The sequence below is a fragment of the Mytilus edulis genome, chromosome 1, assembly GCF_963676685.1.
Source record: "Mytilus edulis chromosome 1, xbMytEdul2.2, whole genome shotgun sequence".
In the NCBI taxonomy this organism is placed as follows: domain Eukaryota; kingdom Metazoa; phylum Mollusca; class Bivalvia; order Mytilida; family Mytilidae; genus Mytilus; species Mytilus edulis.
In genome coordinates, this window is record NC_092344.1 from 84,372,038 (window position 1) to 84,398,630 (window position 26,593).

The following is a 26,593-nucleotide window of genomic DNA, read 5'->3' on the forward strand; positions in this document are numbered from 1 at the left end:
TATAACAAACACTGACTTAGCAGTTAAAGTAATAATAATAAATAAAATAATAGTGTGGTTCAAAGTATGACGTGATACATAAGTACAGAGTCACGTAAAATGTATATCACAAAAAAAGTTGGTTAACAGTAAAAGTAATATTAATGAATAAAATAATTTTGTTATTCAAAGTATGACAAGATACATAGGTACAGAGTCACATCATAAAATAATTTTGTCATTCAAAGTATGACAAGATACATAGGTACAGAGTCACATCATAAAATAATTTTGTCGTTCAAAGTATGATGGGATACATAAGCACAGAGTTACGTCAAAAGGATATCTCAAAAAACAGACAACAGTAAAAGTAATATTAATAAAGACAAATAAAAGAATAATAAAACACGTAATTAAGATGATAAACAACGTCAGTACGCAAAATCTATACTTCAAGACCATCGTGTATTATTTGTGAAGTTGATACGGAATATTTATCAACAAGTTCTGGGTACCTTCCGATGAACTTTTTTAGAAAAAGGACGAGACGTTCTTTGACATACCCCTGGTTCATCAACTTTCTGCTCAGACACTGGTGACGTTTTACAAAGTCTGAGTAGGAGCTGCAAGCTCTTGAATACCGAATAAGTTGGGAAATGTATATTCCATATGCAGGTGAAGTTGGTATGTTGCTACTAAGGTGGGGGAAATTGATAATATCAAAATCAAAATCGTCTCGTTTGTCATAGATTCTGGTACTAAGATGACTGTGTATGTCAAATTCGAGGTATAAGTCTAAAAATGAGGCGGATGAAGCCGTGTCTGTTGTCTCCATGGCCACCATGGCTAAAAATAGAACATTAGGGTCAAATGCAATTTTTGGCTTATATTTCAAAAACTAAAGCTTTTAGAGCAAATCTGACAAGGGGTAGAATTGTTCAATTGGTCAAGATCAATCGTCCCTGAAATGATCTAACGAATTGAACAACCCATTGTTGGGTTGCTGACACCGAATTGGTAGTTTTAACAAAATTTTGCAGTTTTTTGGTATTATCTTGAATATTATTATAGATAGATATATAAACTGTGAGCAGCAATAATGTTCAGCAAAGTAAGATCTACAAAAAAAATAATTTGACCAAAATTGTCAATTGACCCCTTAATGAGTTATTGCCCTTTAAAGACAATTTTACACAATTTGTTCATCAAGTTTGCTAACATTTAAAAATCGTCTCTGAAATACAGGGGAGCGATTCAGGCTCTTGTTAAAGCAATGAACTGAAACTTTTAACTAATTGATAGTTTTAAAGAAATGAATTCCAACATGAAAATGTTTGCATTTTATCTGAGAAGGGGCAAAGCCTTTTAGATCTTATTAAACAATAGTTTAAACACAAAGGTTCCTCAGAGAAAATTTCAGGGACTAAATTTTGTGCTTTCCTTTGACACCATTTGCTAGTATGGTCTTAAGGAACGAGGATAGTCTGTCATGAGGGGACAATAAATGGCTGATGTGTGTTAAGAGATAGCAATATCTTTTGCACTTAAAAAACACCCTTGTAGATTTTGAAAAATCACAGGCTAATGCTGCTTCAAGGCCAGCAAAGTGGAGAGGGATTTATATGAAACATGATGATGATGTTAATGTATATGCCCTTTTTAATGATGAGTTACTGTAATATAGTTTTATTGTTCAATCAGTTTCAAGTGATTCTTGTTTGATAATTCCTTAGCATAGAATTTTATTAAAAATTACATTTTCTTACTATAAAATCAATATTTTATGATTTGTTTTGTCAAAACAGAATTTTGATATTTTTCATATTATCTTTCAGGTGACAGTTGTTGTAACCCACTTAGCATGGGATCAATCAAAGGTCTGATAGAAAAACAAGTGTCCAAAGTATATGTTAAGTCCTTGGAAATTGGTGATAATATTGAAGAGGTAATATATAGTATTATTATTGCAAGGGCTTAAATATCTTCTTGCTTCAATCCACTGCACCAACATATATATATATATAGACATTTTCACATACAGCAGTGGCGGATCCAGAGGGGGGGGTTCCGGGGGTTGAAACTGGAACCCCCCTTTTTAGATCACCTGGCCTGAAGGGCCAAGTGAGCTTTTCTTATCACATGGCGTCCGTCGTCGTTAACTTTTACAAAAATCTTCTCCTTTGAAACTACTGTGCCAAATTTAACCATACTTGGCCACAATCATCATTGGGGTATCTAGTTTAAAAAATGTGTGTGGTGACCCGCCAAACCAACCTAGATGGCCGTCATGGCTTGAAATAGAACATAAGGGTAAAATGTAGATTTTGGCTTATAACTCTGAAACCAAAGCATTTAGAGCAAATCTGACATGGGGGTAAAATTGATTATCAAGTCAAGATCTATCTGCCCTGAAATTTTCAGATGAATTGGACAATCGGTTGTTGTGTGGCTGCCCTGAATTGGTAATTTCAAGGAAATTTTGCAGTTTTCGTTTATTATCTTGAATATTATTATAGATAGAGATAAACTGTAAACATCAATAATGTTTAACTAAGTAAGATCTACAAATAAGTCAACATGACCAAAATGGTCAGTTGACCCCTTAAGGAGTTATTTCCCTTTATAGTAATTTTTTTACCAATTTTTAGTAAATTTTTGTAATCTTTTACAATAATCTTCTCCTCTGAAACTACTAGGCTAAATTTAACCAAATTAGCCACAATCATCATTCGGGAGTATTTTGTTTTAAAAATGTGTCTGGTGACCCGTCAAACCAACCTAGATGGCCGTCATAGCTAAAAATAGAACATAGGGGTAAAATGTAGATTTTGGCTTATAACTCTGAAACCAAAGCATTTAGAGCAAATATGACATGGGGGTAAAATTGTTCATCAAGTCAATATCTATCTGCCCTGAAATTTTCAGATAAATTGGACAACTGGTTGTTGGGTTGCTGCTCCCCAATTGGTAATTTTTAAGAAAGTTGCCGTTTTTGGTTATTATCTTGAATACTATTATAAATAGAGATAAACTGTAAACAGCATTAATGTTCATCAAAGTAAGATCTATAAATAAGTCAGCATGACTAAAATGGTCAGTTGACCCCTTAAGGGGTTATTGCCCTTTATAGTCAATTTTTAACAATTTTCATTAATTTGGTAAATTTTGGTAAGTTTTTACAAAATATTTTCCTCTGTAACTAAAGGGCCAAGTTCATTACAGATAGAGAAAATTTTAAGTAGCAAGAATGTTCAGTAAAGTAAAATCTACAAACACATCACCATCACCAAAAAACAATTTTGTCATGAATCCATCTGTGTCCTTTGTTTAATATGCAAATAGACCAAGGTGATTGGTCTATGTGCATATTAAACAAAGTTTTTTTATTCTAGGGTGGTAACCCCCTTTTAAAAATGTCTGGATCCGCCCTTGTACCGGTTAATATCTTGGAAGTGTTTATTACCAAATTGTTTTGGTGATTTGTACAAGCATTAACATAACTATTAAATTGCTATATATATTATATATATATATAGATATATGTTTATTTGTGAAAGCTTTTACTGTTGATTCATTAATATTCGTTGGATACCAATTTTCGTGAATTTCGTGGGGACAGGGATCACAAATTTAAATGTTCAAAGAACTACAACTTTTGTAAAGAAATGTATGCAGACTTTGCAAAAACCAGGAAATTAAATATCCACTAATGTGCAAGTTTTCTTCAATCCATGAAAATTGGTACCCACGCAAATAAATGAATCCACAGTAGTTAAAACATACTGGTATGCACTGCTTATAACTACAGGATGATCTTTTCATCAGAAAATTAACTGTAATGTCATGACGATTTAGAGTTTGATATATTATATAGACAGTACCACTGTCTTAATTGAGAATTGTACGGATTACATCAAATCAGGCAATAAAGTTGAGTTTGCGGTTAGACTATTTAGTATCTTTATTCATCAAAACTACATATAATTTTGGCTTCATATACCGTTAGTATAGTTAGTATACTTTTGGAGTATGGTCATCTGCAATGATTACAATGTCGTCAATCTTATATCTCGTTGTTCTCTTTGCCATTTGTTTCTCTGCTGTAGAGTTGGTAAATATTCACACAACCACTGTCTTATATGTTGACCTCTATCTGTATTTGGGTTGCTGTTTCATTGACATTACCTCCACCACTGATCACCCCACTGATCCTGACTGTTGAAACAAAAATGTTCCCAGCAATAACATATCATGTACTTGTATTAACAAATGTCTGTGGACAGATTGTCAAGCAATTTAAGTGAAAACGCATTTTTTACTGCTTTTATGTTCATTTTATACATTTGGAGATTTATTTTCATTGACAAGTGTACATGTTTGGGCCTGGAACATTTTATATATCAGTAGATATCCTGACTTATACCTGGGAACAGCATATCTATATGTCAATATATATGTTCCTGCTTATACTTAAATATTAAATATTAATACATTAAATATGCATTTTTGCAGAGTAATGGTTTGATATCTAGTCTGTGAAATATCTTTTATAATGAATATGGTATTTTTCATAAGATGAGAAATTTTGTTTTTTTGCATACTTCGTTTGAATTCATTTGTAAAGTAATACTATACTTATTATAGGACACTGTAAATGGCTTCTTCCTGAATTGCAATACACAAATTAGTATGGTATGCGAAATGCTGGCTAAAGACCCAAAACTGCAGAATGGTTATAATGCCATTGGATTTTCACAGGGAGGACAATTTTTGTAAGTAATAAATTAAATATGCACTTTTACAGTGTACTGCTTGGCATTCTAGCCTACGAAATATGTATTATTATAAGTTGAAATTTAGCCTTGAACTAACTTTCAATCACTTTAAGTACTGTTAGATCAGTACTTAGTGTCTGAAACTGTCTTCTGCCTTTTTAGCTCACCTGGCCCATAGGGCCAAGTGAGCTTTTCCCATCACTTTGCGTCCGTCGTCCGTCGTCCGTCGTCGTTGTTAACTTTTACAAAAATCTTCTCCTCTGAAACTACTGGGCCAAATTAAACTAAAATTGGCCACAATTATCATTGGGGTATCTAGTTTAAAAATTGTGTCCGGTGACCCGGCCAACCAACCAAGATGGCTGCCATGGCTAAAAATAGAACATAGGGGTAAAATTCAGTTTTTGGCTTATAACTCAAAAACCAAAGCATTTAGAGCAAATCTGACATGGGGGGTAAAACTGTTTATCAGGTCAAGATCTATCTGCCCTAAAATTTTCAGATGAATCGGACAATCGGTTGTTGGGTTGCTGCCCCTGAATTGGTAAATTTTAAGGAAATTTTGCTGTTTTTGGTTATTATCTTGAATGTTATTATAGATAGAGATAAACTGTAAACAGCAATAATGTACAGCAAAGTAAGATTTACAAATAAGTCAATGTGACTGAAATGGTCAGTTGACCCCTTTTTTTTCGTAAATCTTGGTTATCATTTACAAAAATCTTCTCCTCTGAAACTACTGGGCCAAATTAATCCAAACTTGGCCACAATCATCTTTGGGGTATTTAGTTTAAAAAATGTGTCCAGTGACCCGGCCATCAAATCAAAATGGCCGCCACAGCTAAAAATAGAACATAGGGGTAAAATTCAGTTTTTGGCTTATAACTCAAAAACCAAAGCATTAAGAGCAAATCTGACTTGGGTAAAATTGTTTATCAGGTCAAGATCTATCTGCCCTGGAATTTTCAGATGAATCAGACAACATGTTGTTGGGTTGCTGCCCCTAAATTGGTAATTTTAAGGAAATTTTGCTGTTTTTGGTTATTATCTTGAATATTATTATAGATAGAGATAAACTGTAAACAGCAATAATGTTCAGCAAAGTAAGATTTACAAATAAGTCAAAATGATAGAAATGGTCAATTGACCCCCTAAGGAGTTATTGTCCTTTATCATATGTTTATAGACAATTTTTTAACAATTTTCATAAAATTTGTAAATTTTTATTAACATTTTCCACTGAAACTACTGGGCCAAGTTCATTATAGATAGAGGTAATTGTAAGAAGCAAGACTGTTTAGTAAAGTAAGATGTACAAACACATCACCATCACCAAAACGCAATTTTGTCATGAATCCATCTGCTTCCTTTGTTTAATATTCACATAGACCAAGGTGAGCGACACAGGCTCTTTAGAGCCTCTAGTTGGTTATTATCTTGAATATTATTATAGATAGAGATAAACTGTTAACAGCAATAATGTTCAGCAAAGTTAGATCTACAAATAAGTCAACATGACTGAAATGGTCAGTTGACCCTTTTAGAAGTTATTGCCCTTTATAGTCAATTTTTAACCATTTTTCGTAAATCTTAGTAATCTTTTACAAAAATCTTCTCCTCTGAAACTACTGGGCCAAATTAATCCAAACTTGGCCACAATCATCTTTATGGTATCTAGTTTAAAAATTGTGTCTGGTGATCCGGCCATCCAACCAAGATGGCCGCCATGGCTAAAAATTGAACATAGGGGTAAAATGCAGTTTTTGGCTTATAACTCAAAAACCAAAGCATTTAGAGCAAATCTGACATGGGTATAATTGTTTTTCAGGTCAAAATCTATCTACCCTGAAATTTCCAGATGAACCGGACAACCCGTTGTTGGGTTGCTGCCCCTAAATTGGTAATTTTAAGGAAATTTTACTGTTTTGGGTTATTATCTTGAATATTATTATAGATAGAGATAAACTTTAAACAGCAATAATGTACAGCAAAGTAAGATTTACAAATAAGTCAACATGACTAAAATGGTCAATTGACCCCCTTAGGAGTTATTGTCCTTTATAGTCAATTTTAACAATTTTTATAAAATTTGTAAATTTTTACTAACACTTTCCATTGAAACTACTGGGCAAAGTTCATTATAGATAGAGATAACTGTAAGCAGCAAGAATGTTCAATAAAGTAAGACGTACAAACACATCACCATCACCAAAACACAATTTTGTCATGAATCCATCTGCTTCCTTTGTTTAATATTCACGTAGACCAAGGTGAGCGACACATGCTCTTTAGAGCCTCTAGTTGCTAGTTATTTTTCGTGCTTAGTTCCAAACTGCTGAGTCAAACCCTTTCAAGCTGACAAAAATACACAATTTTAGTAAACATAAAAGAGAACTCTTTAAGACATCAACTCATTTACGAGTTCTGGCCTGACTTAACAGTGCAATTTGCTTAAGGTCTTTCGAAGATTTAACATTTCATTATAAAAACAGGATATGATAATTGATGTCAGATGAATATCTGAAGGTCATTCTGACATGATAAATGATGTCAGATGAATCTTCCAGCAACATAAGAAGTGACTATTTTTGAAGAGGAAAATAAAAGGTGAAGGTCAGAAATGGACTATTACAAAACCATGCTACCTAACTTCAGTTTTAACTAGTCAGTAGATTTTGGTGTAGACTGAACAATCAGAATTAGGTTAACACTTTCTTGGATGGTTTTACAATTTGCCCAAGGCCAATACTTTCTTTCTGTACTATTTTACTCTTCTTGCATTGTAAGAGTGAAGAAATTTAGAAATAGTTCAGCTCCAATAACATTTCCACAATATGCAATGCAAAAACTGATAAAATATCTGAAGTTATACATTACATTCCTAGATTTCACAGCATATGGCAATGTTTGCTATTCTACTTTTGAATCAGTGGAAACTATAGTCAATATTATATTCACAATTTCATATAATTACAGAGAATTTAAAGCACACATCAATCCATTTAAATACCTTCTTATCAATGCAACAGAAAAAGAAATACTTAAAAAATGTCTAATTAATAGAATTTTTGGATTTTTTGAAAAAAATCTTGGTAAAATAGAAAATCAATGATATTAATTGAAGCAGGTAATGAAATCTTGCTTGTTTTATTATTTTAGTATCTGATCAATTTTTAATGCTAGTTAACAGTGCAAGTAATTGATATTAATTATGCAGAGTATTCTAAAGATTAAAAACACCAAGGTTACACAATTTATTTCCCAAAAGAAACATACCATTTTAAGAGATATATTGTACAGAAATACGAAATATTTCAATAGGTTGCAAGTCAATGAAAACAAAACTTTATAGATAAGTTGCATCCTTTTCTAAATTAGTAAATTTCATCGACACATTCAAAGCCAAATTATGTAATAATCAATATTTATGTTTGCAGGATGTTAAAAATTTATGGGATTGACTTAAAGCAAAAGTATAAATTATGACTTCTGTCTTTATAAAAATTATTACAGTGTATATGGATTTTTCTTTTTTTATGATTTTGTCCTACACATTGTTAGTTCTAATGATTGATTATGTCAATATTTGACTATATATAACGCATGAGACAACACTTGTTATTCTGAATAATGTCTGATTAAATGTTATGTTAGATACCAGGTGCTCCATTCCATAGCAGACCAATTTCAGAGTTCCCATGGGTTTCCATAACCAACGTTTTATTTTCAACTTATTACTAAGAATTTATGTACATTTTCAGACCTCCAATGGTTGATGACTTTTCGATGTAGAGTTATGAATAGACTTTTAAAGATACCTCTAAAAACCAACAAATGGCAATACTAAAAACGGTTACAAAGCTGATATATTTGATTTTGAATTATTATTATTATTTTTTATTATTTACAATATTTATATAGCACATTATCTAATTAAAATTACTCTAAGCGCTTAACATAAAACAATCAATGCAGTTAAAAAAAAAGAAGTGTTAAACATTAAAACAATCAATGCAATAAGAATAAAATAAAATTTTGAAACACATAATATAAAAAAAACCAAACCAAAAGGAACAGAAAAGTTAAAAAATAAATAATCATAATTAAAAGGCATATTATACTACAACGAAAAGAACAAAGTTAAAAAGCTACTGTCAGTATAAAAAGTTACATGTAATCACTGAAAGCGAGTCTAAAATAATGGGTTTTCAAATTTTTCTTAAAAAGTTCCATAGAGTGTTCATGTCTTAGATGGCTAGGAAGATTGTTCCAGAGACTCGCAGTAGCTTTGTCGAAACGTCTTTCTCCATAGATTTTGGTGCGTACACGAGGTTGTATAAGCTGCATGGCATTTTCCGATCTTAGAGATCTTGATGGTTGATAGGCACTAATGAGTTCCTCAAGATAGACGGGCGCTAGACCATGCAGGATTTTGAAAGTATACAAAAGAAGTTTATATTGTATTCGGTACTGCACCGGAATCCAATGAAGAGACACAAGAACTGGTGTTATATGATCATGTTTCTTGGTACGTGTAACGAGCCTGGCTGCCGTATTTTGTACTCGCTGTAACTTATTGACTAAGCTGGTACAATGTATTTACTCCATAAAGCAGAGCGTTTCCGTAGTCTAGACGTGACGGGACGAGCGAGCAGACTAAAGTTTTACAGGCATCCTCAGTGATATATTGCCGAATTCTACCAATGTTCCTAATTTGGAAGAAGCACGACTTCGTGATGCCATTGACCTGCTTTTCCATGCTTAATGTTCTATCAAAATAAACACCAAGATTTTTTACCACAGATGCATTGCTTACTATTGATCCATCAAATAACAGATGACAATTCGAAAATTCCTTTACACGATTTTTTGGTGAAAATAAGATCAGTTCCGTTTTGTCTTGGTTAAGTTTCAGCATGTTTAAGCACATCCATTTACTAATGTCAGCTAAACAAGTCTCTAGAGGGGAAGATATGTTTTCCCAATTATCGAGTGGTTTGATAACTAGGTAGACTTGCGTGTCATCAGCATACCCATGATAGCTAAAGTTGTGTCGCCGACATATTTCACTGATCGGTTTTGCAAAAATACAATACAATCGGGGTCCCAATACCGAACCTTGTGGAACGCCATATTTAATGTTTATTACATCTGACAATACGGAGCCAATTGCTACACGTTGAGTTCGACTTTCAAGATAGGATCTCAACCATGACAGCGCTGAGCCAGTTATGCCGTAAGAGTATTCTAACCGATTGATCAGGATTGGATGGTCGATAGTGTCGAATGCAGCGGATAGATCGAGCATAACAAGTACCGCACAACAGTTATTATCAAGTGCCAATACTATATCATGGTGAACCCGTAGTAGAGCCGTTTCTGTTATCTTATTATACATCAAGGAATGCATGAAATTTTGTAAATTAATTTTTACGTGAGCTCCCTTTTGATTCTTACAAATTTAGATTTTAGGTTTCAAAGTTATTGGGTTTTTGTCAATCCTGCAACTTTTGTTGCAGAAAGCTCTTCATAGGAATAGTGATCCGGCGGCGGCTACGGCACGGCTTTAACTAACTTTTTAAAAGCTTTATATTTTAGAAGGTGTAAGACATGGATGCTTAATACTTTGTATATAGATGCCTCATGTTACGAAGTTTCTGTCAGTCACATGTTCAATGTCCTTGACCTCATTTTCATGGTTCAGTGACTACTTGAAAAAAAGTTAAGATTTTTTGTGATGTTAAATTCTCTCTTATTATAAGCAATAGGATATCTATATTTGGTAGGTGTGTACCTTGCAAGGTCCTCATGCCCATTAGACACTTGACCATGACCTCATTTCATGGATCAGTGAACAAGGTTAAGTTTTGGTGGTCAAGTCCATATCTCAGATACTATAAGCAATAGGTCTAGTATATTGGGTGTATGGAAGGACTGTAAGGTGTACATGTCCAACAGGCAGGTGTCATCTGACCTTGACCTCATTTTCATGGTTCAGTGGTTATAGTTAAGTTTTTGTGTTTTGGTTTGTTTTTCTTAAACTATAAGCAACAGGTCAACTATATTTGTTGTATAGAAGAACTGTTAGATGTACATGTCTGCCTGGCATGGTTAATCTGACCTTGACCTCATTTTCATTGTTCAGTGGTCATTGTTTAGTTTTCTTGGTTAATGTTAAGTTTATGTGACAGTTGTAATAAAGCTTATATTTAGGACTATCAACATAATATCAATGATTAGTAAAGAAGGCAAGACATTTCGGCGTGTGCACTCTTGTATTCATTAAAAACAGGTGTTTTTCCAGTTTTTCGGACAGTAACTCAAAATAAAATTCACCAATTTGCAAGAACCTTTGTGAATTGTTTACATCTATTGATGTAAGCGTCCATTTGATTTTTATGAACTTCATATTTTATGCTTCTGATTTATGGTGTATTATTCATTTTCCCACTTACTTCCTATTGCATGATACTTTGAATATTTCAATGTTATCATCAATTTTCAACACACTTTTCTCTAGGAATGAACAAAATGACTGTATAGTAGCTTGACAGGGGTGATTTGTAACATGTGAGAAGACACCTCTTTCCTGTTTTCTGCAACTGAATTAATATGAGTGGGGATATATATGCTTAGCAAATAATACCTAGATGTTTTCTTGTATGGATGTGAAGTAAAGGTACAAAAGATAAATTTTATTTAAATGTATACATGATAATATGTTTATTTAATGTAGGAGAGCAGTTGCCCAGCGATGTCCCAGTCCACCCATGATTAACTTGATCTCTGTAGGAGGACAACACCAAGGTAATGACAGACATTTACATTGAATTGTATCCTAAATGTTGTATGTAAGTAAATACCTTTCTATGCTTAGAAATAATCTGTTACCACTGCAATGGTTATTTTTGACTTCATATCACAAGCTTAGAAGCAGCCCATCTCTATGAAAAACTTATTGAATGCAGACCATGCTTAATCTCTTATTTTTATAACTCTTTTTTTTACTTAACACTTTAAGTTCGCTTTAATCAACTACAAAGAACTTTTCTGACCACTTGGCATTTGTTATATGTCACAGACTTTTCAGAAACTCTTGAGCCAATTATTACCTATGTTTAAGATGGACCTCAACAAACTTATTGATTTTTGTGTATCCAATATTAAATATATGCGGACATGGCCTCTGAGTAACTAATACTCAAAACATCTTTTAAAAATCACTGGTCCTAATTTATTATAAAATTGTAGAGATGATCCTATTATGATTTTCTACAGAACTTCAGATTTTGCTTCTTATTTCTTACCTAAAAAGCAGAACCCCTCTAATCAGCAAACTCAAATTGTTTTAGGTTTTATTTAAAACCGAAAGCTTTATTCTTTGTATAGAATTAAAATTTAGATTATGTTGTTCATATGCCCCCCACCCCCCTTTTGTTCAAATTTGGTTGAAATCACTGTGGCATGTCAGGAGCAGGCCACCAGTGACCTCTTATGCTGTTAGTGGGCGGCAAGGATTTCCCTTATGAAAATTTCTGGATCTGCCCACTGCCTGAAATTTGTGATCAGGCTTCATGTGAACAAATTGATTGACAATGTGATGGGTTTTCAGATTTTTCAGTCCTTAAAGTCCCTTTTACCAAATATTTAACATAATAACCATGTATGAAATTTTTGGAACATTTTTCTTTGGCTTCATTTAAATATATCTGATATTGTATCGTGAGAACGTGCTATACTGTCTAATGCAGTTTCATATCCATTGTTCACCACTTTCCTGAAGACCTAATACTTTAATTTTTTTTTTGTTTATTAATGAGCAATACCTCACAGTTCTAATTCGTATTTTTTGTTTCTCTAGATAAATACTCCTTTAATGACTTTGAGTTTTATACAATCTTGATGACAGAACACTTCTATAATGGATTTCCAGACACCAATTATTTGTTCAATAACATTTTATTGGAGATAAATGTTTGACAAAAAGCAATCTTTTCTAGTAATTAACCACTTGAGAATTCTCAGCAAGATATATGTCTGGAATAGATTTTTTTCAGTCTGTTAATACAATGCATATGTTTTTGTCTTCTGTAATTCAGATTCTTTCAATATGTTTTACTCTAGCTGTCTCTTTCAGTTAAAAGAATAACCGAACATGCCATTTGATATAATATAATTACAGTCTCATCAATTCTAGCAAATATAGTTATTTTCATCAAATAATTCTTGGCTTATTTACTGAATTTTATTGTTTTGCCTACAGTCTAAAACAAAATTTGCGTCAATTTAGTATGATGGCATTTATGTTTTTTCCCCCTTATTCTACCATATTATTTTGGTTGTAAAAGTCAGGCAATTTGTTTTCTATTTTGAATGGTTTCATCAACAAATGGAAGTTTTTAACGACCTTGACTGGCTATACAGCCCTTGCACAGTCGGTATGGTTTCATAATTTATTTTAGTTGCTCGGTTATGGGTTTTGATCATTGTTAAAGGCCATTTGTGACCTATTCATCTCAACAATTTCCTTTTGGTCTTTTGGTTAATGGATAGTTTTCTCATTAATCCACATCTCCTTATTTTTGCATTTGTCCTTATATTATAATGATATGGTTCCTTTAATATTGGCTGTTCCCTAATGACTTCCTCATTACTACATTGACTGCTTCTAATTACCGTTCTCTAACTTACTATATGCTGTTTTGTAACTGTTCCATACCCAGTATATACTGTTCCTTATTGAGTGTTCCCTACCCAGAATATAGTGTTCCTTATTAAGTGTTGTCTACCAGTATATACTTGTCCATAAAAAACTGTTGTCTACCAGTATATACTGTTCCTTATTGATTGTTCCCTACCCAGAATATAGTGTTCCTTATTAAGTGTTGTCTACCAGTATATACTTGTCCATAAAAAACTGTTATCTACCAGTATATACTGTGCCTTATTGATTGTTCCCTACCCAGCATATAGTGTTCCTTATTAAGTGTTGTCTACCAGTATATACTTGTCCATAAAAAACTGTTATCTACCAGTATATACTGTGCCTTATTGATTGTTCCCTACCCAGCATATAGTGTTCCTTATTAAGTGTTGTCTACCAGTATATACTTGTCCATAAAAAACTGTTATCTACCAGTATATACTGTGCCTTATTGATTGTTCCCTACCCAGCATATAGTGTTCCTTATTAAGTGTTGTCTACCAGTATATACTTGTCCATAAAAACTGTTATCTACCAGTATATACTGTGCCTTATTGATTGTTCCCTACCCAGCATATAGTGTTCCTTATTAAGTGTTGTCTACCAGTATATACTTGTCCATAAAAAAGTGTTGTCTACCAGTATATACTTGTCCATATTAACTGTTGTCTACCAGTATATACTTGTCCATATTAACTGTTGTTTACCAGTATATACTTGTCCATATTAACTGTTGTCTACCAGTATATACTGTGCCTTATTGATTGTTCCCTACCCAGCATATAGTGTTCCTTATTAAGTGTTGTCTACCAGTATATACTTGTCCATAAAAAACTGTTGTCTACCAGTATATACTGTGCCTTATTGATTGTTCCCTACCCAGCATATAGTGTTCCTTATTAAGTGTTGTCTACCAGTTTATACTTGTCCATAAAAAAGTGTTGTCTACCAGTATATACTGTGCCTTATTGATTGTTCCCTACCCAGCATATAGTGTTCCTTATTAAGTGTTGTCTACCAGTATATACTTGTCCATAAAAAAACTGTTGTCTACCAGTATATACTGTGCCTTATTGATTGTTCCCTACCCAGCATATAGTGTTCCTTATTAAGTGTTGTCTACCAGTATATACTTGTCCATAAAAAAACTGTTATCTACCAGTATATACTGTGCCTTATTGATTGTTCCCTACCCAGCATATAGTGTTCCTTATTAAGTGTTGTCTACCAGTTTATACTTGTCCATAAAAAAGTGTTGTCTACCAGTATATACTTGTCCATATTAACTGTTGTCTACCAGTATATACTTGTCCATAAAAAAGTGTTGTCTACCAGTATATACTGTGCCTTATTGATTGTTCCCTACCCAGCATATAGTGTTCCTTATTAAGTGTTGTCTACCAGTATATACTTGTCCATAAAAAACTGTTATCTACCAGTATATACTGTGCCTTATTGATTGTTCCCTACCCAGCATATAGTGTTCCTTATTAAGTGTTGTCTACCAGTATATACTTGTCCATAAAAAACTGTTATCTACCAGTATATACTGTGCCTTATTGATTGTTCCCTACCCAGCATATAGTGTTCCTTATTAAGTGTTGTCTACCAGTATATACTTGTCCATAAAAAAGTGTTGTCTACCAGTATATACTTGTCCATATTAACTGTTGTCTACCAGTATATACTTGTCCATATTAACTGTTGTTTACCAGTATATACTTGTCCATATTAACTGTTGTCTACCAGTATATACTGTGCCTTATTGATTGTTCCCTACCCAGCATATAGTGTTCCTTATTAAGTGTTGTCTACCAGTATATACTTGTCCATAAAAAACTGTTGTCTACCAGTATATACTGTTCCTTATTGAGTGTTCCCTACCCAGCATATAGTGTTCCTTATTAAGTGTTGTCTACCAGTATATACTTGTCCATAAAAAACTGTTGTCTACCAGTATATACTGTTCCTTATTGATTGTTCCCTACCCAGCATATAGTGTTCCTTATTAAGTGTTGTCTACCAGTATATACTTGTCCATAAAAAAGTGTTGTCTACCAGTATATACTGTGCCTTATTGATTGTTCCCTACCCAGCATATAGTGTTCCTTATAAAGTGTTGTCTACCAGTATATACTTGTCCATAAAAAAGTGTTGTCTACCAGTATATACTGTTCCTTATTGATTGTTCCCTACCCAGAATATAGTGTTCCTTATTAAGTGTTGTCTACCAGTATATACTTGTCCATAAAAAACTGTTGTCTACCAGTATATACTGTTCCTTATTGATTGTTCCCTACCCAGAATATAGTGTTCCTTATTAAGTGTTGTCTACCAGTATATACTTGTCCATAAAAAACTGTTATCTACCAGTATATACTGTGCCTTATTGATTGTTCCCTACCCAGCATATAGTGTTCCTTATTAAGTGTTGTCTACCAGTATATACTTGTCCATAAAAAAGTGTTGTCTACCAGTATATACTGTTCCTTATTGATTGTTCCCTACCCAGAATATAGTGTTCCTTATTAAGTGTTGTCTACCAGTATATACTTGTCCATAAAAAACTGTTGTCTACCAGTATATACTGTGCCTTATTGATTGTTCCCTACCCAGCATATAGTGTTCCTTATTAAGTGTTGTCTACCAGTATATACTTGTCCATAAAAAACTGTTGTCTACCAGTATATACTTGTCCATATTAACTGTTGTCTACCAGTATATACTTGTCCATAAAAAACTGTTGTCTACCAGTATATACTTGTCCATAAAAAACTGTTGTCTACCAGTATATACTGTGCCTTATTGATTGTTCCCTACCCAGTATATAGTGTTCCTTATTAAGTGTTGTCTACCAGTATATACTTGTCCATAAAAAACTGTTGTCTACCAGTATATACTTGTCCATATTAACTGTTGTCTACCAGTATATACTTGTCCATAAAAAACTGTTGTCTACCAGTATATACTGTGCCTTATTGATTGTTCCCTACCCAGAATATAGTGTTCCTTATTAAGTGTTGTCTACCAGTATATACTTGTCCATAAAAAACTGTTATCTACCAGTATATACTGTGCCTTATTGATTGTTCCCTACCCAGTATATACTGTTCCTTATTAAGTGTTGTCTACCAGTATATACTTGTCCATAAAAAACTGTTGTCTACCAGTATATACTGTGCCTTATTGATTGTTCCCTACCCAGTATATAGTGTTCCTTATTAAGTGTTGTCTACCAGTATATACTTGTCCATAAAAAAACTGTTGTCTACCAGTATATACTTGTCCATATTAACTGTTGTCTACCAGTATATACTTGTCCATAAAAAACTGTTGTCTACCAGTATATACTGTGCCTTATTGATTGTTCCCTACCCAGAATATAGTGTTCCTTATTAAGTGTTGTCTGCCAGTATATACTTGTCCATAAAAAACTGTTATCTACCAGTATATACTGTGCCTTATTGATTGTTCCCTACCCAGTATATAGTGTTCCTTATTAAGTGTTGTCTACCAGTATATACTTGTCCATAAAAAACTGTTGTCTACCAGTATATACTTGTCCATATTAACTGTTGTCTACCAGTATATACTTGTCCATAAAAAACTGTTGTCTACCAGTATATACTGTGCCTTATTGATTGTTCCCTACCCAGAATATAGTGTTCCTTATTAAGTGTTGTCTACCAGTATATACTTGTCCATAAAAAACTGTTATCTACCAGTATATACTGTGCCTTATTGATTGTTCCCTACCCAGTATATACTGTTCCTTATTAAGTGTTGTCTACCAGTATATACTTGTCCATAAAAAACTGTTGTCTACCAGTATATACTGTGCCTTATTGATTGTTCCCTACCCAGTATATAGTGTTCCTTATTAAGTGTTGTCTACCAGTATATACTTGTCCATAAAAAACTGTTGTCTACCAGTATATACTGTGCCTTATTGATTGTTCCCTACCCAGAATATAGTGTTCCTTATTAAGTGTTGTCTGCCAGTATATACTTGTCCATAAAAAACTGTTATCTACCAGTATATACTGTGCCTTATTGATTGTTCCCTACCCAGTATATAGTGTTCCTTATTAAGTGTTGTCTACCAGTATATACTTGTCCATAAAAAACTGTTGTCTACCAGTATATACTTGTCCATATTAACTGTTGTCTACCAGTATATACTTGTCCATAAAAAACTGTTGTCTACCAGTATATACTGTGCCTTATTGATTGTTCCCTACCCAGTATATAGTGTTCCTTATTAAGTGTTGTCTACCAGTATATACTTGTCCATAAAAAACTGTTGTCTACCAGTATATACTTGTCCATATTAACTGTTGTCTACCAGTATATACTTGTCCATAAAAAACTGTTGTCTACCAGTATATACTGTGCCTTATTGATTGTTCCCTACCCAGAATATAGTGTTCCTTATTAAGTGTTGTCTGCCAGTATATACTTGTCCATAAAAAACTGTTATCTACCAGTATATACTGTGCCTTATTGATTGTTCCCTACCCAGTATATAGTGTTCCTTATTAAGTGTTGTCTACCAGTATATACTTGTCCATAAAAAACTGTTGTCTACCAGTATATACTTGTCCATATTAACTGTTTTCTACCAGTATATACTTGTCCATAAAAACTGTTGTCTACCAGTATATACTGTGCCTTATTGATTGTTCCCTACCCAGAATATAGTGTTCCTTATTAAGTGTTGTCTACCAGTATATACTTGTCCATAAAAAACTGTTATCTACCAGTATATACTGTGCCTTATTGATTGTTCCCTACCCAGCATATACTGTTCCTTATTAAGTGTTGTCTACCAGTATATACTTGTCCATAAAAAACTGTTGTCTACCAGTATATACTGTGCCTTATTGATTGTTCCCTACCCAGTATATAGTGTTCCTTATTAAGTGTTGTCTACCAGTATATACTTGTCCATAAAAAACTGTTGTCTACCAGTATATACTGTGCCTTATTGATTGTTCCCTACCCAGAATATAGTGTTCCTTATTAAGTGTTGTCTGCCAGTATATACTTGTCCATAAAAAACTGTTATCTACCAGTATATACTGTGCCTTATTGATTGTTCCCTACCCAGTATATAGTGTTCCTTATTAAGTGTTGTCTACCAGTATATACTTGTCCATAAAAAACTGTTGTCTACCAGTATATACTTGTCCATATTAACTGTTGTCTACCAGTATATACTTGTCCATAAAAAACTGTTGTCTACCAGTATATACTGTGCCTTATTGATTGTTCCCTACCCAGAATATAGTGTTCCTTATTAAGTGTTGTCTACCAGTATATACTTGTCCATAAAAAACTGTTATCTACCAGTATATACTGTGCCTTATTGATTGTTCCCTACCCAGTATATACTGTTCCTTATTAAGTGTTGTCTACCAGTATATACTTGTCCATAAAAAACTGTTGTCTACCAGTATATACTGTGCCTTATTGATTGTTCCCTACCCAGTATATAGTGTTCCTTATTAAGTGTTGTCTACCAGTATATACTTGTCCATAAAAAACTGTTGTCTACCAGTATATACTGTGCCTTATTGATTGTTCCCTACCCAGAATATAGTGTTCCTTATTAAGTGTTGTCTGCCAGTATATACTTGTCCATAAAAAACTGTTATCTACCAGTATATACTGTGCCTTATTGATTGTTCCCTACCCAGTATATAGTGTTCCTTATTAAGTGTTGTCTACCAGTATATACTTGTCCATAAAAAACTGTTGTCTACCAGTATATACTTGTCCATATTAACTGTTGTCTACCAGTATATACTTGTCCATAAAAAACTGTTGTCTACCAGTATATACTGTGCCTTATTGATTGTTCCCTACCCAGTATATAGTGTTCCTTATTAAGTGTTGTCTACCAGTATATACTTGTCCATAAAAAACTGTTGTCTACCAGTATATACTTGTCCATATTAACTGTTGTCTACCAGTATATACTTGTCCATAAAAAACTGTTGTCTACCAGTATATACTGTGCCTTATTGATTGTTCCCTACCCAGAATATAGTGTTCCTTATTAAGTGTTGTCTGCCAGTATATACTTGTCCATAAAAAACTGTTATCTACCAGTATATACTGTGCCTTATTGATTGTTCCCTACCCAGTATATAGTGTTCCTTATTAAGTGTTGTCTACCAGTATATACTTGTCCATAAAAAACTGTTGTCTACCAGTATATACTTGTCCATATTAACTGTTTTCTACCAGTATATACTTGTCCATAAAAACTGTTGTCTACCAGTATATACTGTGCCTTATTGATTGTTCCCTACCCAGAATATAGTGTTCCTTATTAAGTGTTGTCTACCAGTATATACTTGTCCATAAAAAACTGTTATCTACCAGTATATACTGTGCCTTATTGATTGTTCCCTACCCAGCATATACTGTTCCTTATTAAGTGTTGTCTACCAGTATATACTTGTCCATAAAAAACTGTTGTCTACCAGTATATACTGTGCCTTATTGATTGTTCCCTACCCAGTATATAGTGTTCCTTATTAAGTGTTGTCTACCAGTATATACTTGTCCATAAAAAACTGTTGTCTACCAGTATATACTGTGCCTTATTGATTGTTCCCTACCCAGAATATAGTGTTCCTTATTAAGTGTTGTCTGCCAGTATATACTTGTCCATAAAAAACTGTTATCTACCAGTATATACTGTGCCTTATTGATTGTTCCCTACCCAGTATATAGTGTTCCTTATTAAGTGTTGTCTACCAGTATATACTTGTCCATAAAAAACTGTTGTCTACCAGTATATACTTGTCCATATTAACTGTTGTCTACCAGTATATACTTGTCCATAAAAAACTGTTGTCTACCAGTATATACTGTGCCTTATTGATTGTTCCCTACCCAGAATATAGTGTTCCTTATTAAGTGTTGTCTGCCAGTATATACTTGTCCATAAAAAACTGTTATCTACCAGTATATACTGTGCCTTATTGATTGTTCCCTACCCAGTATATAGTGTTCCTTATTAAGTGTTGTCTACCAGTATATACTTGTCCATAAAAAACTGTTGTCTACCAGTATATACTTGTCCATATTAACTGTTGTCTACCAGTATATACTTGTCCATAAAAAACTGTTGTCTACCAGTATATACTGTGCCTTATTGATTGTTCCCTACCCAGAATATAGTGTTCCTTATTAAGTGTTGTCTACCAGTATATACTTGTCCATAAAAAACTGTTATCTACCAGTATATACTGTGCCTTATTGATTGTTCCCTACCCAGTATATACTGTTCCTTATTAAGTGTTGTCTACCAGTATATACTTGTCCATAAAAAACTGTTGTCTACCAGTATATACTGTGCCTTATTGATTGTTCCCTACCCAGTATATAGTGTTCCTTATTAAGTGTGGTCTACCAGTATATACTTGTCCATAAAAAAACTGTTGTCTACCAGTATATACTTGTCCATATTAACTGTTGTCTACCAGTATATACTTGTCCATAAAAAACTGTTGTCTACCAGTATATACTGTGCCTTATTGATTGTTCCCTACCCAGAATATAGTGTTCCTTATTAAGTGTTGTCTGCCAGTATATACTTGTCCATAAAAAACTGTTATCTACCAGTATATACTGTGCCTTATTGATTGTTCCCTACCCAGTATATAGTGTTCCTTATTAAGTGTTGTCTACCAGTATATACTTGTCCATAAAAAACTGTTGTCTACCAGTATATACTTGTCCATATTAACTGTTGTCTACCAGTATATACTTGTCCATAAAAAACTGTTGTCTACCAGTATATACTGTGCCTTATTGATTGTTCCCTACCCAGAATATAGTGTTCCTTATTAAGTGTTGTCTGCCAGTATATACTTGTCCATAAAAAACTGTTATCTACCAGTATATACTGTGCCTTATTAATTGTTCCCTACCCAGTATATACTGTTCCTTATTAAGTGTTGTCTACCAGTATATACTGTTCCGTATTGATTGTTCCCTACCCAGTATATAGTGTTCCTTATTAAGTGTTGTCTACCAGTATACTGTGGATTCATTTATTTTCATGGTTATAAGTTTTCGTGGATAGCAGAAAACTTTCATGGATATTTGATTTCGTGGTTTGGCCAATCCTATTGAAAATATGTTATTAGTTAAACATTTGAATATGTGGTTCACCTGTAACCACGAATCCAACGAAAATTGGTATCCAATGAATAAAAATGAATCCAAAGTATACTGTTCCCTACCAGTATATACTGTTCCTTATTATCTGTTCCATACCAATATATAATGTACATTATTTCCTATTCCCAACCCAGTATATACTGTTCCATATTGACTGTTCCCTAGCTACCCTAGTATATATTATTTATTGTCCCGAATTCATTGCTCCTTAATAACAATGTGCAACTGGATATTAAGCAACCATCAATCAATCAATCTTTATTAACAGTTACTCAATGAAATTTCTCTTAAATAAAATAAATATTATGTCTAACTTAACACTTTTATGCGTGACAGTGTTTTGTTTTTGATAACATGTTTTATTGTTTATACAATTTCATGGCAATCAATTTTAATGAAAGCAGAAGTACAAGTTAACTCCATGCATGCAATTACTTTTGCAAACTAATGGAGCTTAACAAATGTTTTTTCCTAGTATCAATTCTACCCTACATTGATCAGTACAGATAGCTTTTGACATACAATTTAGATTATTTAAATATAATTCGAATAGTGTATTTTTACTGGGTCATTTTCCATTTTCAAGGTGATACATGTACTTTAAAAAACTACTGTAAGTTAGATTTAAAAGAAAGGGCCAATATTAAACAAACAAAAAAACAAAAGTAAATATGATTGTGAAATGAACTTTTTGCTTCTATATGTGAAACAAGCAACAATCATCCAATGCTATGAACAGTTCATCATTTCAAATGTTACCACAGGATCTTAAGTGTTGAAAAGATGAGGCTTGAACATTTTCCATAGTCTATAGTCAATAGCCTACCACTGAAATTAAGAAAATGAAATAAAATACACAGGTTATTTATTTTCTTATAATTATCATGATTATTCAAAAAAGAAAAACAAAATGGGTAAAGTTCTGTCTAAATAAAAACCCTTCTTCAGCTTCTGATTATTGTAGGTAAAAAATATAGATAAAATCTATAACCCTTCACCGCCTATTTTCAAATATTAAAATGTCATCGAAATAAAATTTCACTATATAGTTTGTTGAATTGAAAGACACACAAGCTATTAAATACAAAATTGTCATGATTTTGCTGCAAAACGATATAACATATTGTATAAATCAGACAGTTGTTCTTGATCTCAATCTATAGGTTTAATAGATGGTTGAGTCAATATTTCAAAAGTGTAATAAATCAGTCTGCAGAAATCCAAAAGTGGATTGTCTGTCTTCTTCTATGTAATTACAACATATAAATGTTGTCTGCTATCTCTTTAAATACAGACATATAAAGTTATTATGAAGAGCCTAAGGTCAGGGTTACTAACCAGAATATTTCTTTTGTTGTAGGTGTGTATGGATTTCCTCGATGCCCTGGCGGTAATTCAACCTTGTGTGATGAGGTCAGGAGACTACTCAATCTTGGAGCTTATATAGAGTATGTGTTTTTTTTATTATTTCATGCAAATAAAAAACAATAGAAAACAGCAAAGAACAATGTGCAATCAGATACCATTAGATTTTTTTCACTAAAAGTTTACTATTAACAGACACCATATGTTATTTGTTTTAATAATATAATGCATGTTTTTGCAAAGAAAAAAATTACCTTATTCTGTTTCACAAAATTTCATAGATCTTTAAAGGTAAAAAAACATGGACTATTTGTTTATAACTTATTTCCTCATATATCTCAAAACTGTTTACTTTACTTATCTTTTTCTTTATTTTAGTGCAATTCAGGATAGGTAAGTTTATAAACTTCAAGGCAGCAGAGCAACAGGAACTAAAATATAAGAATTCTTTGGAATTGTAAGATAATTTTCCTCATAAACATGAATTTTATTTTTTTTCAATGAAATATTGCATGAAAAAGATAAGATCTCTGCTTTTAATGGTATTTTTTTGCATGCCTGCTGCATGCTTAATTTGCCAGAATTGAACATATTCAATATGTTGTAGACAGCTTTTTTATCTGTCCAATTAGATATCATAGTTTGAGGTGAATACATGCATGTCATGACAACATTACTAATAAGTCTGATTCCCATTGTCAGTTCAAGGATGCAGGAATTCTGTTTGTACATCAATATGTGAATCAAACATTAAAGAACATATTTATCTTAATTCAGAAACAGAAGATGCTTTTGAGAAAGTGAAATTCCACATCTTTAAAATTATAAATGAAAGGAATGTAGAGATTAATATTTAGATAATTTTTTTTCCACAGAAAATATAATAGTCCTTCCCTTCAGCAATATAGATATTAAAAACCTGATATACATGTTTTACAGGTTGGTTCAGGCTGAGTATTGGCATGACCCAATGAATGAAGATGAGTACAAGCAGAAAAGCGTTTTCTTAGCAGATATTAACCAGGAAAATGTAATATATTTAGAATTATAGATAATTAATCATTTCATATTGGTGTGAACAAAAGCATGAAGACTTTAACATTTTACCTTAAAACAATATCTCAACAAAGGAGTAGGTTCAGTAAGACCCCTTTTTGGTCCCAAAATATATCAGTTTTACAAAATTGTGAAAATGCAATCTTTAAGCTATTTACTGCAAAGTAGAATGCTTCTGCTACATATATATGGACTATTTTTTTACAATACAATGCACATATATTGGGTACTAGCATCATTAAGTCATGCTAAATTACTGAAATCTTCACAATTTGAGCATTTTAGTTAAATTTTAGACGGTTTCCGTCTTAAATGAAAGTGGCCGCATTCGTGTTCATTCATAATATTGAAATGTAAGTTGTATTTGATGATAATACATAACATATATAAAGGTTGAGGATGAACACGGATGCGGCCACTTTCATTTTTAACAAAAACCATCTGAAAAGTGACGTTTTTTGGCATATTTGATAGATTTTTCATATTTAAGCTTGAATCGGAGCGTTTTTAATGACTAAATCAGTTAAAATCTATCACATAAACTAATTGAATCAATTGAAATAGACAATTAAGAGTTTAAAAAGTGTCCAAAATCTTTCGTTAGATGAACCTGAAATTTGAGGCCAAAATCGGCCCTTACCGGACCTACTCCTTTATTGTTTTATACTACTGTGTACTGATACTAGTAACTTTAGGGCTAACAACAAATATATGGATTTTAATGTTTTCAATTGTGTACACAGCATTGGCTGTTTGGATCAAACTGCAGATTTAGTATTCTTAAGACAAAAAAATGGATAATCTGATGTCAGTGAATTAACAATTTAATTTTAAATCTGAATTTCCTATTATATAAAAATACTATACAGAGATATAGATTTTGTAATTATATGTCATTAATAATTTATTTGTATAAACTTAAGAATTATTCAGGAAATGTTTGGTTTATTTTTACAATCAGGAAGGATGCTCACAGTATTATAACCATGATGATAGAAATTTTAATGTATTCAAAACAAAAAACCCACAATAAGTTATAATATTTGTCCAAACTAAAGGCAAAACATAAATAAAAACCAACTCAACCCACAATAAATTATTATATTTTCCTAGAGTCAATTGATAAAAGACGCATAACCTTACATTTTAGCCAAAAAATAAATATATTAGTTTTTATACGACCGCAAAATTTGAAAAATTTTTCATGGTATATTGCTATCACGTTGGCGTCGTCGTCTGCGTCGTCGTCGTCTGTGTCGTCGTCGTCGTCCGAATACTTTTAGTTTTCACACTCTAACTTTAGTAAAAGTGAATAGAAATCTATGAAATTTTAACACAAGGTTTATGACCACAAAAGGAAGGTTGGGATTGATTTTGGGAGTTTTGGTCCCAACATTTTAGGAATTAGGGGCCAAAAAGGGCCCAAATAAGCATTTTCTTGGTTTTCGCACTATAACTTTAGTTGAAGTTAATAGAAATCTATGAAATTTTGACACAAGGTTTATGACCACAAAAGAAAGGTTGGGATTGATTTTGGGAGTTTTGGTTCCAACAGTTTAGGAATTAGGGGCCAAAAAAGGGCCCAAATAAGCATTATTCTTGGTTTTTGCACAATAACTTTAGTTTAAGTAAATAGAAATCAATGAAATTTAAACACAATGTTTATGACCACAAAAGGAAGGTTGGTATTGATTTTGGAAGTTTTGGTCCCTACAGTTTAGGAATAAAGGGCCCAAAGGGTCCAAAATTAAACTTTGTTTGATTTCATCAAAAATTGAATAATTGGGGTTCTTTGATATGCCAAATCTAACTGTGTATGTAGATTCTTAATTTTTGGTCCCGTTTTCAAATTGGTCTACATTAAGGTCCAAAGGGTCCAAAATTAAAACTTAGTTTGATTTTAACAAAAATTGAATCCTTGGGGTTCTTTAATATGCTGAATCTAAAAATGTACTTAGATTTTTTATTATTGGCCCAGTTTTTAAGTTGGTCCAAATCGGGGTCCAAAATTAAACTTTGTTTGATTTCATCAAAAATTGAATAATTGGGGTTCTTTGATATGCCAAATCTAACTGTGTATGTAGATTCTTAATTTTTGGTCCCGTTTTAAAATTGGTCTACATTAAAGTCCAAAGGGTCCAAAATTAAACTAATTTTGATTTTAACAAAAATTGAATTCTTGGGCCTCTTTGATATGCTGAATCTAAACATGTACTTAGATTTTTGATTATGGGCCCAGTTTTCAAGTTGGTCAAAATCAGGATCCAAAATTATTATATTAAGTATTGTGCAATAGCAAGAAATTTTCAATTGCACAGTATTCAGCAATAGCAAGAAATCTTCAATTGTACAGTATTGTGCAATAGCAAGAAATCTTCAATTGCACAGTATTGTGCAATAGCAAATATTTTCAATTGCACAGTATTGCACAATAGCAAGAAATATCTAATTGCACAATATTGTGCAATAGCAAGAAATTCCAATTGGATTTCAATTGGAGTTATCTTTCTTTGTC

General features: G+C 32.7%; 1 protein-coding gene across 1 annotated transcript in view; it reads left to right on the top strand.

The window, feature by feature from the left end:
• The window catches only part of LOC139492860 (palmitoyl-protein thioesterase 1-like), a 32,430-nt gene that overhangs the window by 2,271 nt on the left and 3,566 nt on the right, over positions 1–26,593 (top strand). Inside the window, exons 2-7 of the mRNA XM_071281015.1 lie at positions 1,815–1,924; positions 4,624–4,751; positions 11,491–11,561; positions 23,018–23,105; positions 23,401–23,415; positions 23,962–24,052. Of these exons, the coding sequence (XP_071137116.1) occupies positions 1,815–1,924; positions 4,624–4,751; positions 11,491–11,561; positions 23,018–23,105; positions 23,401–23,415; positions 23,962–24,052 (503 nt within the window). The remainder of the gene's footprint in view (positions 1–1,814; positions 1,925–4,623; positions 4,752–11,490; positions 11,562–23,017; positions 23,106–23,400; positions 23,416–23,961; positions 24,053–26,593) is intronic.